This window comes from Cucumis sativus, chromosome 4 (assembly GCF_000004075.3).
Source record: "Cucumis sativus cultivar 9930 chromosome 4, Cucumber_9930_V3, whole genome shotgun sequence".
Lineage (NCBI taxonomy): Eukaryota > Viridiplantae > Streptophyta > Magnoliopsida > Cucurbitales > Cucurbitaceae > Cucumis > Cucumis sativus.
Window position 1 is genome coordinate 5,294,674 of NC_026658.2, and position 20,387 is coordinate 5,315,060.

The following is a 20,387-nucleotide window of genomic DNA, read 5'->3' on the forward strand; positions in this document are numbered from 1 at the left end:
ATGAAGGTAAGCGACAATGTAGGGCCGATGTTGACCACGTGGCAGACAGCATTCTGTTCATTTCCACGTGGGCCCTATCAAGTGGTGCTGTTGGCCCATCACATGCCCCCCCCCCCCTCCTTTACTTGCTTTCCATTTTCCTTTTTTATTTTGTTTTCCAACTAAGATATAAACACTAGATTTTATTTTTATATTCCCCCATTACTTTTTCATTTCTTTTTTATTTTTTTAAAAAAAGTAAATTTCCTTCGTTCTATTTTGTTATATGTAGTCAAATTCATAAATTTAATATGTACTCTCTAAATATGAAACCACCTTCTCATCATTCATTAAATATATATATATATTAATAATGTTAACTTGTTTCTTCCTCCGCGTGGTTTAAATTAAGTTAGGTGTTAAATTGCAAAAGGTATTTACAATGAATTGAAAATTTTCATTTTAATTTACTAAAAAAAGAGAGAGAAAATTATGATAAAATGGTGGTGCGGAATTAAATGGAGGGCATGTTGTGGTTTTAAAAACTATAGAAAGGGCGGGGCGGCCAGCCGACTTGTCGAACCTCCCAATCTTATCTCAAATAATAATTAATATAATGTATTTTGATATATAATTGCATTTCACAATCCCCAATACTTAAAAGCCATTGTCAGCTTCATTCAATTCTCCCAACCCCGACCCATACTTCCCAATCCTTTACTAAAATTCAAGATAAATTAATTTATTTCCCTAACATAAAATTGAAAATTTGACATATGACTCAACTTACGTCCAATGTTCATAACACGGCCCTCACCTTAGAACCACACCCTATTTAAACGGAGAATTTATATTGTTTGGTTACATAGAGTTGGGAAGAAAAGGGTTCAAACCAATGGATCGTGAAAACGATTGAATGAGATTGGAGATAGAGACCTTCAACAATTTAGTGTTTTAACTTTACATCTTTAACACCCCATATTTTATGTCATTAAAATATATTCTAATTTTACCTATTTTAAAATTATTCTATATACATGCACCTTTCCTTTCTTTTTCTTTCTTTTTTTTTTAGGGTTAAATTGTAATTTCACGCCACTATATTTCATACTTGTATTGAATAGGTCTTGTGCTTTAAATATTATAAAAGTAATCTAAAATATTTAACTTTAAAAATATTTGACAAATTGTCCCTAAAATCTTAAGTTTACATCTAACTAACTTATGAGATATCATAAATGAAAAACTGTAATTGCAAGTGTTGATTACATTTTTATATTAACATTTAAAAAGAATTTTAAATATAAAAAAGTTTATAAAAATAGACCATAGTTTTATAGCTTATACGGTAATGGCTCCTCACAGATTAAACTACAATTAATTAACATAGTTTTGACGTAAGCTAAGTATATTTGATATTGAACTTCCTAGGATTGAACTATGGAAAATAAATGTATACCGTATTTGAATAAGAAGTAATTTTCCATTATTTATAATATTATGTGGTTTAAGATTTCTTTTATTTATATATAATATGGATTAATTGAAAGCATAAAATGTTACAAATTTAATTGTATTATATAGACTAATAGTTTTTAGGTATGATTAGTATAGTGAGATGTATTATAAAATAAGGGACATGTGAGAAGAGGAAGGAAAATGAAAATGAAAGTTGGTTATATAGTAGTATAGTCAACCCAATAATAAAGTAGAATAAAAAAAACTATTAACCTTTCCTTTCTCTTTCTCTGAAATTACAATTGGGTCAACCAAAGAGCTTTGTTTAATGGCGTCAGAGACCCCACACCTTCCACTCGTTTTCGTCTTCCTCTGTCTCCTCCATCCCCCATTCTAATGTATATATAAAACTTTCTCTAACACACCCCATTTCACTGCAAAATCCCATTCCCATTCCTATTCAAATGGAGGACGATTACTCCATCTTCCCTCCCGATTCAGATCTCGATTTCAGTTTTACTTCCACCACCACCGACCGCACCTTCACCACCTCCTCCAGCGCCCGCACCAGTCTTGCTCGCAGCAGTCTAACACTCAGCTTTAATGAATCTCGTCTCTCCGCCGCTGCAGCCGCCCTCAACCTCCGCCCTTACCACCGTTCCGACTCTCACTGGTCCGCCATCAGAGCCGCTACTACTCTCTCTTCCGACGGCCATCTCCACCTCCGCCACCTCAAACTCATCCGCCATCTCGGCACCGGCAACCTGGGGCGTGTCTTCTTGTGCCATTTGAGAGACAACGATCATGCCAGTTTCGCCCTGAAAGTGGTGGATAAGGAAGCTCTCAGTAACAAGAAGCTTTTGCAGGTTCAAACGGAAGCCGAGATTCTGGCTTCTTTGGACCACCCCTTTCTCCCAACCCTCTACGCCCGTCTCGACGTCTCTCATTACACGTGCCTCCTTATCGACTATTGTCCTGCCGGTGACCTCCACTCCCTCCTCCGTAAGCAGCCCGGTAGCCGCTTCTCTGTTGCGGCGGCGAGATTCTTCGCGGCAGAGGTCCTGGTGGCGCTGGAGTACCTTCACGCGCTTGGGATCGTGTACCGTGATCTCAAGCCTGAGAACGTTCTTTTGCGTGAGGATGGCCACGTCATGCTCTCGGATTTCGATTTGTGTTTTAAGTCCGACGTGGTTCCCACTTTTCACACCTGGACTCGCCCGGGCCCACAGGCTACTGGCTCCTGCTTTGGGTGGAGGACCTCTCCAGAGTTCGAAGAGGAGATTGTCGGGGAGTTTGTGGCGGAGCCGACGTCTGCCTTTTCCAAGTCTTGTGTAGGGACTCACGAGTACTTGGCGCCGGAGTTAGTGACCGGCGGTGGTCACGGTAACGGCGTGGATTGGTGGGCGTTTGGGGTGTTCGTTTATGAGCTTCTGCACGGGACGACGCCGTTTAAAGGAGTGAACAAGGAGGGTACGTTAAGGAACATTGCGTCGTCGGAGGGGGTGAAGTTCAGAGGAGGGGGGGAGGAAGAGGGGGGGATGGGGGAGGCGAGAGATCTGATAGAGAGGCTGTTGGTGAAAGATCCTGGGAGGCGGTTGGGTTGGGAGAAAGGAGCGACGGAGATTAAACGGCATCCGTTCTTCGAGGGTATAAAATGGCCGTTGATCAGAACGTATAGGGTGCCGGAGGTGTACGGGATGATGAGAAAGGGGAGAGCACAGGTGAGCCACGTGAGGGAGGTGACAGAACGCATACGGCGGCGGGGGTGGTGGAACTGGAGGAAAGTGATGAGGAAGCGGTTAATTAAAAATGGAAGCTGCAGTAAATCTCATAGCAATACCAATTATTATAGTTATAGCTCTAAAAAGAAGACGGGTTAAATTAAATTAAATTAAAAGTAGGGTGAAAAATTGAATAGGTTTTTTCCGACGGTTTTGTTTTATTTTTTCTTGTGAGACACTGTATATTCATACAAAAAAAAAAAAAAAAAAAAGAAAACTGTATACTTTACTTTAATTTTTTTAAAAAATTTATCTATGTATGAGTAGGGAATATTTGAGTTGTTTGTATCAATATTAAATTATTTAAAGGTACTAGTTACATTTTTGGTCCATATTTAATGTATATATTTAGCTTTAATTTATAATAATAAGTATGGTTTTCACTATCCTAATTCTTTATCTTTTCTAAATATATATTATAGACCTAATTAAGGATGAAAAAGAGCTCCATATTTTGATAATATATGCTCAAAATATTGCCAAACTCGTGGAGGTGATACAAGCTAAGGGAGTACCATTTTTTCTCTTCTAAAAAATCCATTAAATATCGACCCTTGATATTATGATTTATCAATTTTGTTTACACTATAAGAAAATAAGTATTTTTCGACGCACAACACAAATGTCGGGATAAAAGACGTCGAAAGAAAAAGTTTCTCCCGACACCGTAGAAGCTTCGTTGGAAAAGGTTGACATTCTAACGTCATGCATAACGGCATCGGAAAACATTTAATTTTTTTAAAATATAAAATTAAATTTTTTCCCAACGCCATTATCCATTTTCCGTTGCCATTCGCTCTATCCGCTGCCGCCACTCCCTCCGTCTTCTTCTCTTTCACAACTTCTTGGTTGGAGGTAATTCAAAATTCAAAATCCTAAATATAAACCCCTTTGAATTTGTTCTTAATTTCCTTTTCTATCATTGAGTTTCTTTTATTCTAAGTATCTGAATGTTTCTTATTGATTTTTGTTTTTGTTATATTCAACAGTTTGGAATGTGTTGTAATTACTTTTTATGTTCTTGGCAACCATGGTGAGTTTAGAAGGTAAAGTATAATTTTATTTTGCTGGTTGTTTATTTTATAAGTTAGTGTGTTTTCGTGGTTTGAATTTTTGCATATGTTTGTTTGCATACAACAGCTGCAAAAGAAGAGGAAGTAGGAAGATGATAAAGATGAGAATATATATATTAAAATAGAGGATATCCTCTCCCGACAAATTTTTTCCGACTTTGATCCCAACGCAAACTTATGCGTCGAAAAATCCTTTTTCGACATTTTTTCTATTTCTCCCGACAAGCCTCGAAAGATCCCCATTTTCTTGTATTTTGGTATATCATTAATAAACTTTACAAAAAATAGGGAGATTAATATTATCGAAATATGACAGATAAAATGTCGTAAATTTATTGTCTAAATACCGTTGATAGATACATGTTATCTGTTATCTGACGTCTTTTAAAACATCTTCATTTAGACATTGAATCATGATTTAATCTAAAATATCATGCTCTTAATATCCTTTGATCGGCATTATTAATACTTATATATGATATACTACCAAGTAACATGTCATAAATTTTGAACATACTACGGTTTATGAACAACTTTGAGTATCAAATAAATTATGAGAATGTTTAAACTAGCTAGTACCTTCTTCTTCTTAGCCATCATCTTGCTATTGATAGCAACATAATGTATGACAAACTTTATAATGGCATATATTTACTCCACTATTCATTTTGCGGTCTTACTACCATATATACTAATTATATTTTTATTTTCAATGATGTGTTTTTACACTTCAATTAATTCAAATTTTTTACTTAAAAAAAGTTTGTACCTAAAATTTCACCAAAACGTTCACAAATTTTTTGTGTGATATAATTTTTCATAACATCCAAATTTGAGTCACCCATATTTATATTCATATATACATATTTTCATCTTACAAATTTGGATGAAAAATAATAGAGATTAAATGTGTTGAACTTTAGTAGTAGAAATAAGTCATATTTCATTGAAAAACATGTGTTTGAGTGAGGTCGTTTTATAACCTGTTTGATATAAAAGGTTAACATCTCCACTCACTACAAAAACGTATAAATAAATAGAGAGAACAATAAAAAAATATGTTACTATAATGTCTCCAAGGACTTGCAACCTAAAAGTGGAAATTATCCTCATAAGCTAACCTAAGATATTTTGATATTTTGTTCTTAGCTTATATATACATTTTTGGTCCATGCTAAGTTTTTATTTCAATAGAGTTTATATGATTCTTTTGAATTTTGAGATTAAATGATTTTACTCGTTTGTGAATGAAGTTCTTATGATATTGAGCTGTCAAAAAAGAAAAAAGTTCACTTTGTTTATATGGGTAATAGTTAGCTTTCAACCCATAAAATTGCTTTCAACCTATAAGTACATTTATAAATTGATAGTTATTTCAACACCTTTCCATTTCAATAACTTAATCATATAAATCAAACTTAACTTTTAATAACCATGTGTTAATGGACACAAAACATGCTAAAATATAGGATTAATTTGCTAAAACAGAATAGTTGTTCATTTTGAAAAGCTCCTCAAAACCAAGTAGATGTGACATGTAAAAGTTGAAAAATGGAATTTCAAATCTCTTTGGTCCAAATTCTTCCTCCATGAGTTGTTGGAGATGGAAAGCAAGAACAGAAATTTGTATTGGGTTTTTTTCTTAATGATGCCAAAAATAAAATAAAATAAAATAAAATCATTTTTTCAATAACGCTTTAAATTTGGTTCTGTGTAACAAATCTTAGAAAAATAATTCCCTAATTATGATTTTAAGGTAAAAGTGTAAAGAAAAATGACTTATTGCTATGCACTAATTCATTTTTAAAAACCAAGTGTATAATAAGAAGTCTAAAAGACACACTGGCCTTTTGTTTTCTTTCTTTATTTTATTTTTTGTTTATATAACATCTTGAATAAACAATTTAAATACCCCATGTTAGTTGATTATTGTGGATATGAAAAGGTGCATTCATAGGCCTATTTCATCTCTCTTTGCATGCCTTCAAAGTTAGGGCATACATTTCATCTCTCTCACACAACAAACAATAATATATATAGAACCCAAAAAGAAAGTTGAAGATAATAACAGAATTATTATTACAAATACATACTCAAAAGGAAAAATAACTAATCCCAACACCCAAATATGGTTGGGGCTGCAATTCCTTCCTAAAGAAATTAATTTCTTATTTTCTCCACTTCAAAATTCCTTTCTTCTTTCTAAAAAATATGAAAAATCTCGAATGATGGAAACAATTATTTCAATTCATAACAACAGCTTTGTTTTCTTCAATGGCTAAAAGAATTTGGGCTGATTTGAGAATTAAAGGACCCGATGTTCTCTTTAACACCTTCAAAATGAACTTCATTCTCAAAAATGGTACCAAGCACTGATATTGATCGACGTTTCATCGTAGCAATGACAAGCCGTGGTACTACTTCCATGGTTATCCTTGCGGGAAACTTTGTTTCTTTGCACATTGAGAGAAATATGGAACATATGAGAAAAAGAAATGGTGAAAGGAGTAGGAAGAGATAAAAGCAGATTGGGATGCCATATATGAGGATAAGTTGTTATGAATTTATAAGGAGTGAAGGGTTTGGTTAGGGGTCTTGCAATGAATTGAAGGGATAAATGGCCTTTAAAATGGTGGGTTGGCATGTGCAGGGACTGATGAGCTTTTTTGGCTATAATTAATTAAGCCTTTTCCAATATCATGTCTTATTCATATGTGTCTTTCTTTTGTTGCAAAAAAGTGTGTATTTGTTTGATGTGTGTTGTGTAATATTTTAGGGGTCACAAATTAAGTCTCTTTATATTTTACAAAATTTGATGTTATCAAGTTACTTAATTAAGTGTTTATGTTTATGATGGATGTTATTTTGGTTGATGGTCTAGGTCTAGTTTTCATTTAATCTTTAAAGTTCCAAATATAACATATTTATATATACTTATTGAACTAAAAATCATCTCCACTCCTAGGTAAAAGAATTCAAATATTTCCAAGATGTGTGAATGTAGTTGAGATAATTTGATAAAAGAAAAAGAAAATCTTTCCCAACATCAATAGTTAAAAGGTTAAAAGAAAAAGAAGCAATAAAATGGCATTTATTGGAGCAACAGAAATGTGGACAAAAGAGTTGACAGTGGTAATACGGCACCGTACTGGGGGACAAAACTTCAATTAATGACACCTCCTTTTAACATCACACTTTTGTCTTCAAAAACTTCTCCTTTTGACCATTTGATTTTCCCACACACAAAATTTTATTTTATTCTTTAGGAAGCAATCAAAACACAATTTTATCAAAGTTGTAATAACTTAACTAGCACTAACTCATGGAGTACGTATTCGATCTTTGAAATAAAAACTAACTTAATGTTTAATTAACTCCTAGAAATTCTAATGCGATATCGTAAATTTCTTCTTGAGTAGGCATATTCTTTGAAACACTTTCTCTTTGGAGGCACCTTTGAACCCATTGGAGGATCTTGGGACATTCAACTTCTAAGTCCAATTTTCCAAGCAATTTGAATGCAAGAAACATGCTGTAAAATGGAATGAGAGCAATATCTATAAACCCAAATGTTTTGCCACCAAAATAAGTCTTTATCTCCAAGCTCTTCTTGTAGCTGCTTAAAGCACTCCAACAATTCCTTTGCTGCTGCTTCTTTCTCCTCTTCTGTTTTATGTCTATTCCATAGCTTACTTCCAATGGGATAAATCTAATGTCATAAGAGCCATAACTTTATCATAATTAACGTTATAATTACCATAAACTCGTAGAAATATGAGTCACAACTAAAAAGAAAAAAAGGCAATATATGATGCATATATGTATTATTAGCTCATTCTACGTTGGAAGATTTAAATATCCATACCCTCAATATATCTATCTATATATTATTAAACAATTAAGTTAGGTTTGTTCAACAAATTTTATATGGATAGAAAAAGAGAATTTTAAATATTAGCAATTAGAACTAATGTATTAACATATATAACACAACACAGATATAAATCATATCACCATATTTAAGAATCTAACGACAAATAAGTGTTCACCAACGATAGAAATATCACCGATAGATCTTTTATACTTTCAATTCTTTGAAAAAACGTAGTTACATGTATCGTCAAATTATGACCGGTTAAAACAATAATAATGCTCCATCTCCCAAGTATTTGTAAAAAAATTACAAGTTTATACTTTTATACTTTTCTTTTTGAATTAAAATGAATGTTCAAATGGGAATACATTGAGATTTCCAAGTATATGTTCCCACGTATAATAGAATTGATCTACTAATAATTTATAAACTTAAAGAAAAAAGAGAATAGAAACAAGAGTACCTTTTTGTCCACATAGTCAACCTAGAACCTAGCATGGGCTCTCTCAAGAGGATGAGAAGGAAGCAAATTAGTATACGTTTTGTCATCGTCACTACTCCAAACCTCATCAATATATTCAACAATGAGAGAAGAATCAACAATGGGTTTCCCTTTGTGTATCAAAACAGGGATTTGCTTGTAAATAGGATTCATTTCTAAAAAGCAAAGGGCTTTTGTTGCTCAAATCTTCCTCTTTTGCTTCATATTTTAGGCCTTTCTCTGCCAAAGCCGACCTCACTCTCTTATTGCAAAAGGGCTCAGCCACAAGTCTAACGAAACCAACTCCTCTAACTTGCTCATTATGGTGTAATTATTATACCTAAATTTCAAAAAGCTTTAGTTAAGCTTCAAACAAAACAACAATGGAGGACTTTAGGGTTTATCATCTGTTTTGTTTTCTGATGAAGCTCTAGAGAGGGGATGAGGGGTTTTTTATAGAATCGTTTTGAGACATCTTTCAGATAAATTTAATAAACCTAACGCAACTCTATATTGACTTGTTATATGTTTAATAGTTTGTCATTTATGGCATTACTTTTGGACTTTATTTATGACTTTTTATGCCATTACTTAGAAGAATATTCTATACTTAGGATTTTTTTTTCTAACTAATTACTTCATGCAATGCATATATTCTAAGAGTATGCAGTTTTTCTCCCAAATTAAAACCAATTAAGATGAGAGATGAATGTTAAGGAATATGAACAAAAGAAATTGAGTAGTTCAAAAGGGAGGAAGAAAACAAATGCTCACCTTCTTATCGATGAAATCCACCCAAAATCTGGCCTGAGCTCTTTCATAAGGATCGGACGGCAACAGAGAAGCTTTATCCTTCCAAAATTCATCAATGTACTCAACAATAATGGAAGATTTACAAATGGGTTTTCCATTATGGATAAGAACTGGGATCTGCTTGTGAATTGGGTTCATTTGAAGAAGCAAAGGACTCTTATTTCTCAGGTCTTGTTCCACATACTCATACGCCACACCCTTCTCTGCCAGAGCTATTTTAACTCTCATCCCGAACATGCTGGGCCAGAAATCTAATAGCTTCACTTCCTCTCCCATCGTTACTCAAATGGAAAGAAAATTGAGTAAACGAGATTTGAGTAAGAGAGAGGATATGGGTAAATGAATAAGTGCGGAAGGACAAAACAAAAATGGAAACCAAGCATATGCTGGGCTTATTTCATTTGAGCCCAGCCCTATGTTTTTATATTTTGGTTGCAATTTGACGAATTAGCAGACTGTGAGTGATAGCAGCGAAACACAGCTTGGGAAAATAGAAAAAAGAATACTGCACTTCCGTTCTTCAGCCATTTGGAGATCGATTCATAGTCTATCAAATTGAATTTTGAAGTATATTATTGGCACGAGGGTCTTCACTATGAACGGTGGATTTCGTTTGGAGCTATCTACGTCAGATTCTAGTGCATAGCTGACTACCACATATTGTGTAATATTTTTTATTTTTCTTCATTGTTATTGTCGTTTGTCGTCGAGATTTTTATTCTCGAGACATTTGCCTCTTGTTGTGACTAGGGAGAACTTTGTTGTACCCATTAAAGATTATAGTAGATATTTTTTTACTTGGGTTCATGGTTTTTTAATCCTCACGTTGAGGGGGGATTTTCCACGTTAAATTCGTTGTGTCCATACTTTGATAATTGCTGTTATTATTGTTGATCAGTATTCTAACAGGTTCACACAAGAGTGAGATCATGGATACAAGTTAAAAGTGTTCATCCCAACAATGTGGTATCAGAGCGTTGGTTAATTAATTGAAATTTAATTGGAATTGCCTTGTGTTGAATATATATACTAGTTCAGCTAAGATGGTTACCCTTAATGAGTCAAATTATCAAATATGAAAAATAAAAAATAGAACGACATAGTGTATGTAAATGACTTGCACCTTCAAGATTTTTTTTATGAGAAGCCTGACGACAAAACTGATAGAGAATGAGAAGTATGTCATAGGAAAGTGTATGGGTTTATGAGGCTATGAGTAGAAGAGGGTTTTCTAAACCACATTCGTGAAGAAAGTCATGCACGAACTATGTCTGTAATAAGCTTGAATAGCTATGTGCCCCTAAAACTGGTATAATAAAAAGTTTATGATTAAACAGATGATGAAGTTAAAGTACTATATATCAAGATGGAGCGCCTATGTTAGTCACTTGAATATATTCTAAGGTATTTTGAATCAGTTATCTAGGATAGTGTGAGGATGAGATACATGAGTTAAGGGTTCTCGGTATATTGTCAGACTCATGGGAAATATTTAGAACTTCCTTATCGAACTCAGCCCCAAATGGTGTACTAAGTATGAACTTAGTAAGAAGTAGCGTGTTGAACGAGGAGATGTGAAGAAAGTCTTAGAGTTCTTCACATTCAAATGTTCTAGTTAATGAAAAGAGGGGGATGAGTAAAAGTAAGGGTCCGAGAGGTAATAATAGAGAAGCAAAAGCAGGAGTGACCGATTTGCAAATGTTGAGTGTCACTATTGCCATAAAAAAAAAGGAATATAAAGAATATTGTCAAAAATTGAAAAAAAGACAGTAAAAATCATAAGGGCAAGGAAAAGAAGAATGTTGATGACAATGATGTTGATACAATCATTGTAGCCACTGAAGGTTTTTACATCTTGTCTGATGATGTTGTAAATCTTGCCACACAATAGAGCAGTTGGGTGATTATATTGATAGTGGTGCTTCAGTTCATGCTACTTCAAAAAGGAAAATTTTTGCATCCTATACTCCTGGTGATTTTTGCAGTGTTAGTATGGGCAATGACAAATTAGAAAATGCAGTTGGCATCGTAGATGTACACTTGAAGAAAAGAAATGGTTCTAGGTTGATTTTGAAAAATGTGAAACATATTTCCAATAGTCGCATGAACTTGATTTCCACAGGTAAGCTTGATGACGAAGGTTTCTGCAATATCTTTGATAATGGCATATGGAAGCTTAGTAATGTTTAGTTATAGCAAAGGAACATAAATTTTCTTCCCAGTACTACATAGATGCTAAAATCATGGATTTTGATATAAATACAGTAAATGATAAAACAAATGTTGAGTTTTGACATAAGAGACTTGGCCATGTGAATGAGAAGGGTTTAAAAATTTTAACAAAGAAAAATCATCTTCATGATTTAAAGAGTGTATCTCTGAAACATTTTCCTCATTGTTTAGTAGGAAAGTAGACGAGGGTTACTTTTAAATCATCTTTGCATTCAAGAAAGCCAAATGTACTAGAGTTGGTACATTCTGATGTGTGTGGCCCCATGAAAACAAAGTTGCTTGAGGGTGCATTGTATTTTTTGACATTTATTGATGATCATTCAAGGAAAATATGATTTTACACCTTGAAGACTAAAGATGAAATGTTGCAAGCATTTGAACATTTTCATGCCTTTGTTGAGAGAGAAACTAGTGAAAAACTTAAGTGTGTTAGAATTGATAATAGAGGTGAGTATTGTGGACCTTTTGATGAATTTGCAGAAATCATGACATTCGACATCAAAATACACCTCATAAGACCGCACAGTTAAATGGAATAGCTGAAAGATTGAACAAAACATTGATTGAGAGAGTGAGATGCTTACTATATAAGTCACAGTTGCCACAATCATTTTGGGGCGAAACATTAAATACAATTGTACATGTTTTGAATCTCACACCATGTGTTCCATTGGGATCAGAAGTTCCAAATATAATATGGTCAGGTAAGGATATATCTTATAGTCTCCTATGTGTCTTTGGTTGTAAAGCTTTTGATCATGTACCTAAAGATGAGAGATCAAAAATATAATATGGTCAGGTAAGGATATATCTTATAGTCTCCTATGTGTCTTTGGTTGTAAAGCTTTTGATCATGTACCTAAAGATGAGAGATCAAAGTTTGATGCAAAAACTAAAGCACATGTGTTCGTTGGCTATGATCTAGATGAGTTTGGTTACAAATTATGGAATGCAATTAAGAAAAAGGTCATAAGAAGTTGAGATGTTGTATTTGTTGAAGACTAAACAATAACAAATACAATTGGCAATGAGAGGGGTAGCTTATTTATGTTATATGGAGTATGAGTCTCATTGATTTTTCCAATGTGGGACTCTCAACTTCTCATTAATCTTACCTTCTCATCCTATGGTAACTCGGGCCAAGGAAAGCATTTTCAAACCTAAAGCTCTTATGTATACTTTCACCACGGATTGGTCGTTAACAGAGCCAACAAGAATTTAGGATGCTTTGGCTATTCCTTCTTGAAAACAAGATATGGATGAAGAGTATGCTTCTCTTGTGAATAATAAAATGTGGCATCTTGTGCCATCCTCTCCAAATCTGAATGTTATTGGTAGCAAATGGGTATTTTGAATAAAAAGAAACTCTGATGGTACCGTCCAACGATATAAGGCTCATCTAGTAGCCAAGGGGTTTCACCAAAATCCTGGAGTTGATTTCTTCGAAACTTTCAGTCCAGGGATTACAGCCTCAACTATTGGCGTTGACCTCAGCTTAGCAGTTTCAAAAGGATGGTCCTACAACAGTTGAATTTTCACAATGCTTTCCTCAATGGCTATTTAGAGGAGGATGTATATATGATGCAACCCCCGGTATGTTAACTCTACTTTTCCCAACCATGTCTGCAAATTAGATAAAGCCATATATGGCCTAAAACAAGAACCTCGGGCTTGGAATGCTGCTCTTTCAAGTGAACTTCTTCACCTTGACTTTGTTAATTCAAGATCTGACTCTTCTTTGTTTATATTCAAGAATCACAATTCTGTTATATTGTTTCTGGTATATGTAGATGATGTTATAGTCATTGGGAATAAATCTGCTATGATTGATAGATTGATCAAATCTCTTGATGCTAAGTTTGCCTTAAAAGATCTTGGTCCTTTACACTATTTTCCTTGGATTTTAGATTCACTATCTTGAGTCTAGATTTATTGTGAATCAAGGACAATATGTTGATGATCTATTGCATAAGCTTCAACTTACCAATTTAAAACTAACCCCTTCTCCAAGTATCTTAGGCAAACACATCTATCTCTTACTGATGATACACCTCTTGCAAACCCTTTTATCTATCAGAGTACCTTTGGAGCACTTCAATACCTCACACGGATGTTCATTGGCAAGCTGTTAAGCGAGTACTCCGTTATATAAGTGGTACCAAAGACTATGGCCTTCTATTCCAACCCAACACTGACCTTTCTATTACTGCATTCTCCGATGCTAATTGGGCCTTTAATATTGTTGATCGAAACTCAGTAGCTGCCTATTGTGTGTTTGCTGGCAACAATTTAGTTTCATGGTCATCCAAGAAACAGAGTGCAGTGGCTCGCTCAAGCACATAATTTGAATATCGAGCATTAGCTCATGCTAGTTCATAAATTATTTGGCTCACACACTTGCTTTCCAAACTTGGTATCTCTAATACCACTAAACCTATTTTATGGTGTGATAATTTAAGTGCAGGAGCTCTAGCAACCAATCCAGTTTTTCATGCCATAACCAAGCACATTGAAATTGATGTGCACTTTATTTGTGACCAAGTTATTCGTGGAGCACTTAAAGTTCGGTATATACCATCTGCAGATCAACTAGCTGACTGCCTTACAAAATCCTTAACTCACTCTCATTTTCAGTGTTTAAGGTCCAAACTCGGTATGATTGACTTGGCGTCTTGTTTGAAAGGGAATATTAGAGAAAAAGAACACATTAGCAGTACACATACTTTGCCAGCACACCTCAACACACCTAAATCATTCTTCATCACTTGTATTACTTTCATTGGTGGTGTAATTATTATTATTTTATTCTTTTCCTTTCTTTTAGGGTTTCTCGTTGTATAAATTTACTGCCTACATTTATGGAAATATAGAAAAGAGAGAATCGATTTCTCACAAATACTCTTATCTTCACTCTTTATTTTGGAAGATAGGGTGCACTTAATCATTTTTCAATAACTATAATATTGCTTGGTTGGATTTCCTTTTTTGTTTTTCTAAAAAAAACTTTATTTTATTTGGTTTGCCAATTGAGAAGTTGAGTGGAAAATCTTCAAATATTGTTAACATTAACCTTTGATTACATTGGAGATAGTTGGGATGTGATGGTTGTTTTATAGTTGTTCGTAGCAAAACCCAACCCCAGATGTTGGTTCTTTCTGTTCCTTTGTCTATATGTTTGTGCAATTGCAAGTTGGTTGTGGTTTTCATTGTGTTTATTTGAATGATTGTATTCCAAATGTGCTGGTGTTGTTAACATATTTATATTGAATCACATGAATAATTTTATCCATTAGTTGATACATTATTTAAGGATTATAACACTACTATTCTTGCTTATGAATAGACAAACATTTATTTTGCTTATACGACAGACTACCTATAAGTTGCACATAATCATCTTCTACTATCTAATGGGGAAGAATTTTTTTTTTATCTATTTACCCTTTATCATGCAAGTGGGGTTACACAAACCTACTCATATGCCCTTTTCCCACAAACACAATTTAGAAGATCAATTTGTTCGATTTTTTTGGTCTACCTTATTCACCCGTAATTGAAATCAAGTTGGACATGTCATTTATTTATTTATATAATCACTAACTGCATTGATAATGTTCAAAACGCAAACATCAGAGTGTGTGCAAACAAAGCCCTTTTCAGCATCCGAACAGAAGCAAACATATACAAAACACTACAAATAAAAGCTTCAAGAGGGTAGCTTCAGCAGTTTGGGTTTAGTCAAAGCCCATACTTTTTCTTCATTTGAAGCACAAAATCACAAACCTTTTTGGGGTCAGGTAGGGACTCAGAAACACTCTCATTTTGTAAGCATCTCTTTGCCCAACTCATTATCTTTGGACACTCAGACTCAATGCTGAAGTTTCCAATGGTCTCATAGGCATAAAACCAAGTGTAATATCCAATCAAAACTATGTCTACAAATCCCAAACATTCACCTCCAAAGTAAGCCTTCTCCCCGATTACTTCTTCAAGCTGCTTCAATATTCCTATTACCTCCGTTTTACCTTCTTCTTGCTCCTCTCCTTTGCTAGCCCAAATTTTCCTCCCACAATCAAAAAGCTGCAATTCATTTTTTTAGAAAAAATTATAATGGTGGATAAAAATGTTAAATTCCCAATCAACGACAATGTAAACACGAGGAATTTCCAAAGTACTTATATGAAATTACACCTGTGATTTGAATTTTTAGTAACTATAATTTTGTGGTAATAAGAATTGAGAGTTGTGTATTTCAACTTTTTCCTAGTTCTAAGCTCACATACTAAATATAATCATTAATCAGTAGCCCCCAATCTTTTAGTCCATTTTTCAATTTTGCCTTTAATGTATATTGGTCAACGATCATGTTCAGTTTGAAAGTTCTTAAAGAAGAAATTGCTAAAATTCAATTATGGTACATTAAACATATTTGAACACATAGATACCCCACTTCACTTAGAAGAAAAAAATGAACCATGTTGAAAAAGGTTAATAAGAACAAACAAGTTGGATTTTAGAATAGCCCATGTCTTGTTAAAAGAAACAATAAAATAAACAACACTTTCTTAGCAAACTTCCTAATTTAGAAAATTTAAACAGTCAAAATTTGGACGTTCTATAATATTTATATCTACAAGTGTAGAAGTCAGCTTATATATTTGAAATTGGAATCGTTGTATAAAATGTTAAAATAAACGTTACCTTCTTATCGATGAAATCAACCCAAAATCTGGCCTGAGCTCTGTCATAAGGATGAGTAGGAAACAGAGGAGCTTTATCCTTCCAAAATTCATCAATATACTGGACGATTATGGAAGATTCACAAATGGGCTTTCCATTATGAATAAGAACAGGGATTTTCTTGTGAATTGGGTTCATTTGAAGAAGCAAAGGGCTCTTGTTTGTGAGATCTTCATCCACATATTCGTAGGGCACGCACTTGAGAGCAAGGGCTACTCTGACTCGCATCCCGAACATGCTGGGCCAAAAATCCAACAACTTGACTTGGTCCGCCATTGTTGCTAAAGGAGAAGAAGAAACTTGAGAAGGGAAAAGGATGAGAACGCCGCTTGAGAGGAAATTAAGATTTAGGACCCACTTGTGGGAAGAAGCTAAAAGAGAAAAATGGATAATTGGAGAGAGAAGGGAAAGGACAAAAACATAGAAACAACGATAGAGAAAAAGTAAATAAAAGCTTATTCATTTATGTGGAAGTTACCAATGCCATTCTTGAACCTTTCACATTTCCCCCCTCTTTTCCTTGGATGAACATTTGGGAAAAGGTGTTCGGCGGGAAATTTTATTGTATTACATTGCCAACTATACAAATTTTTTCGTACTCATATATTTCTATACAATTTTGTTTTTGGTGAAACCAAAACTTCTAAACTTATTTAAAAACTATCAACAAATTTTTTTTTTATTTCTTGCTCTTTTTTACTAATGGATACATTTAAAAGCATCAACTAAACAAATACTTGTACTTCAACAAATTATAGATTTTCCGACCTAGTTTTACACCATTGAAAGAAAGAACGTTGGGAGATAGGACATCTTTCGACGCAACAATTGGAGTGTCAGAATATATAGTATCTCTCGATGCACAACTAAAGTGTCAGAATTTGTTTGAAAACTCCTAACACTGTGTTGAAAGGTGTCGGGAGATGGAGGCCAACTTCTGACAACACTAGTAAGGAGTTAGAAGTTGTTTGAAAAATCTCAACACACATTAAACTACATTGGGAATTTGCCTTTAAAATCCCTCCTTCAATTTGTATTTCACACATCTACGAAAGGAGGAAAATTTTTAGGGCTTTCTTTTCCGTCCATCGTCGAAATCACTTTGTTCCAAGTAAGTGATGGAAACGATAGATATGCGCAGCAGAATTAGGATCAAATTTTTACTCTAATTGCAACTAAACAAATTTAGTAATTAACATGCATAAAAAAACCGAAAATAACATAGATAGAGTTAAAAGAAAAACTTACCATTGAAGTTTTTCTTCTCTTGTATTCTCTTTACGAATTTGAAGTCAGCACAACCACTAGAGTTTACTCGCTATTCTCCGAACTTGGAACCGAGTTGTGAGACTAAAAAATGGTGGAGGAAATAGAGAGAGATGATATCCTTTGGAGGAACCTAACCTTTTATTTATTTTTTTGATGTTAAGATTCTCACATGAAAAGAGTTATTGGTTTTATTTTGTAATTTTCAATTACAAAATTAATTTTCAATTTCAAATCCAAGAGTCATTTCACCTTTGAATAAAACTTGTTTACAAGCAAACTACATGCAAGAGCTTCCTTATCTCACCACATGACGTTCTTAGTGGGGTAGGTGTCTTGCATGCAATAAGCCACTTGCATATCACATGCAAGTGATAAGCTTGTCAAATCTCAATAAATGTTATTATTTAATTTAGTAGGACAATATGGTAATTCAACACATTTAAATCAAATTCAAAGTTTGACTTTTTCAAGTCCAAAGTCAACATTTTGACTTTTAACTATTTTGTTCGTCTTGACTAATTTCAACCTCTCAAGTATGAATCCGTATTCATTTCTCCAAAATTCAAATCAAATTTTAGAATAAGTTCCTATTATATCATTAATATACATCTTCAAAATGAATAGAAAAGTTCATCGAAAGGATGGAAATAAGAACATTTTAGAGATATTATAACAATTTCACATGCATAAGCTCATCAAAGCAACCGGTCTAAGAAACAAACAATAGTGCGCAGAAAATACAGTGTTGAAGCTCAACTCATGGCAAACAACATTTAATATACCTTGTGCCTTCTATACCATACCTCAACTCCAAGGTAATCAACAGTCTTGAAACTCTATTTATGCACCAATCTCAGTGTTGAAACTCTCATATCTCTTTGGAACAAGCTCATGAGTTACAAGACATCATATAGTGCGTAGAAAATACAAAAACAAATGTGGTGCCTCCAAGTTACACAAAAACAAAATAATTAAATACCAATTTTAACAAGAAGAAAAGAAAATTTCATAGATTAAACAAAGAGAAAACTTACCACAAAGATTGGTGTTGAATGAAGTAGCGGCGAAGCTCCTATCTAATGCTTTACAATATGCCTCCTGCAAAATGAATTTTGGCTACATCAATAAAATGGAAGTAAAAAACATGTTCAAATGCAGACAAAGGGACTTTTTAACTAACAAAAATTCCAATATTCAATCATGGAAACAAGAAACGAACTATTCACAATATGGTTGAGATGACAGGTAGTATTGTTTAACAACAAATGATTTACTCAATAAAACTCCAAAGGAAATGTTGCACAAGTAGAAATGAGTAGTTAGCATGTAAAGTAGAGACACTTAATGGAGAATGCACGATCACTCCACATACTACCAAGGATGAAAAATGTGAAATGTTGAATTGCAGTGCTGGTAGACAATCAAAGTAAACTTAGTTAGAAAAAAGAAACAAACTATCCAAAGACAATCAAAACAACTACCCGGCCTAATTAAAATTTTCAATACCTTAAAGTTGGTTAATTAAAAAAAAAAAATTACTTTTCCTTTTAACTTGGTACAACGAGGCATAGAGTAACTTGACAACATTCTTCTTGACAAATAACTAAAGCACCTATTTCATTTAAGATTTAGCAAGAATTAAAATTCTCATTTCATAAAAATCTATGTTCAAAAGTCCAAAACAATTCCATCAAAAAAACAGTGACTTAAAATAAAAGGTAAAGAAGACACTACATCAGAAAGTGAAAATTTCTTACAAGTGCTTATTAGTATAAGTAATTATGCAATAACAAGTAAAATGAGTAAATAACTAAAAGGTACCATAATCTCTTCTTCAACAAGCAAACACCAGATGAGACCAACATGTCAAAGAATAGTAAAGTGTTTGTACACACACCAATCAAAGGTAGAATGTGAAGCTTGTATAGTATTGTAGCTTGTATAATATTGGCAGCTAACCTTAGTGATTGAGAACTTGCAAGGCCACCTCAATGATTGTCACTAAACCCCAAACTATGCTATCAACAATATTAAAGCATACTTCATTTGCACTTCTCCCCAAAACAAATATATGAAACAATATTTACCAAGATTGGGATAATGAACTCAGTAGCAAGTTAAGAAAAACTCAGGCATGGTTATTTCACCTATTACTGAAATATCACATTTTAAATTTTTTCCTTCATAGCTCATATTGAACCCCAAAAATAAAAAATTTAAAAGACAACTCCCTTCGTCTCTTCTAATGTTAGACAATTGAAAGGCAAATGAGCAACCAAACAGCATAAAATACATGCCTCTTCATCATGAATAACATTTCAATTGCATATTGAGTGAGAAACACTTCTTAATTAAGTTGACAAAAAATGAAAAAGAACTGGCAATTAGTGAAGCCGCAATAGATTCTCATGGTCTAAGAATTCATATGATCATTTAAGAAAGAAAATGCAAAACCTGATTCTAATAACTAATATAGAAACCACGAAGAAAAGCACAAACCATGATCCAAAAAGACTAAAGAAACAAGCCTCAATAATGCTAAAAAAACATGTAATTTTAACACTAAATCTCCTATAGATCGACAAGCAACACTCGAGAGAAAAGAAAAACACTCGACAAGCAACACTAGTGTTTTTCAGTCACAAAAGAAAATTAAAAAAAGCAGAAAACAAACTTTATAGCAAACA

At 33.7% G+C, this 20,387-nt stretch overlaps 2 protein-coding genes and 1 pseudogene across 2 annotated transcripts; 1 reads left to right on the forward strand and 2 right to left on the reverse strand.

Annotated features, from left to right (window-relative positions):
- The first annotated feature begins 1,882 nt into the window (after nt 1–1,882).
- CSPK3 (protein kinase PINOID 2-like) lies at nt 1,883–3,546 on the forward strand. Its single transcript, NM_001280693.1, is given in 1 exon segment — nt 1,883–3,546. A coding segment is annotated over 1 exon segment (1,416 nt). The 5' UTR covers nt 1,883–1,901; the 3' UTR covers nt 3,318–3,546.
- A 3,806-nt stretch (nt 3,547–7,352) lies between these two features.
- Nucleotides 7,353–9,995, reverse strand: LOC101222583 (annotated as a pseudogene).
- Nucleotides 9,996–15,244: 5,249 nt separating this feature from the next.
- Nucleotides 15,245–16,876, reverse strand: LOC101217848 (probable glutathione S-transferase). Its single transcript, XM_004147713.3, has 2 exons — nt 16,393–16,876; nt 15,245–15,771 (listed from the first exon to the last, which is right to left on the reverse strand). The coding sequence occupies exons 1-2, from the start codon at nt 16,705–16,707 to the stop codon at nt 15,430–15,432; spliced, it is 657 nt and encodes a 218-aa protein (XP_004147761.1). The 5' UTR covers nt 16,708–16,876; the 3' UTR covers nt 15,245–15,429.
- Nucleotides 16,877–20,387: the final 3,511 nt, after the last annotated feature.

What these genes read in the sequence shown, in the direction of transcription:
- LOC101217848 (XM_004147713.3), bottom strand. Translation starts at nt 16,707, where the DNA reads ATGGCGGACCAAGTCAAGTTGTTGGATTTTTGGCCCAGCATGTTCGGG. An exon ending in TTGATTTCATCGATAAGAAG is followed by an intron (nt 15,772 to 16,392) that starts GTAACGTTTATT and finishes AATGAATTGCAG; the next exon opens with CTTTTTGATTGTGGGAGGAA.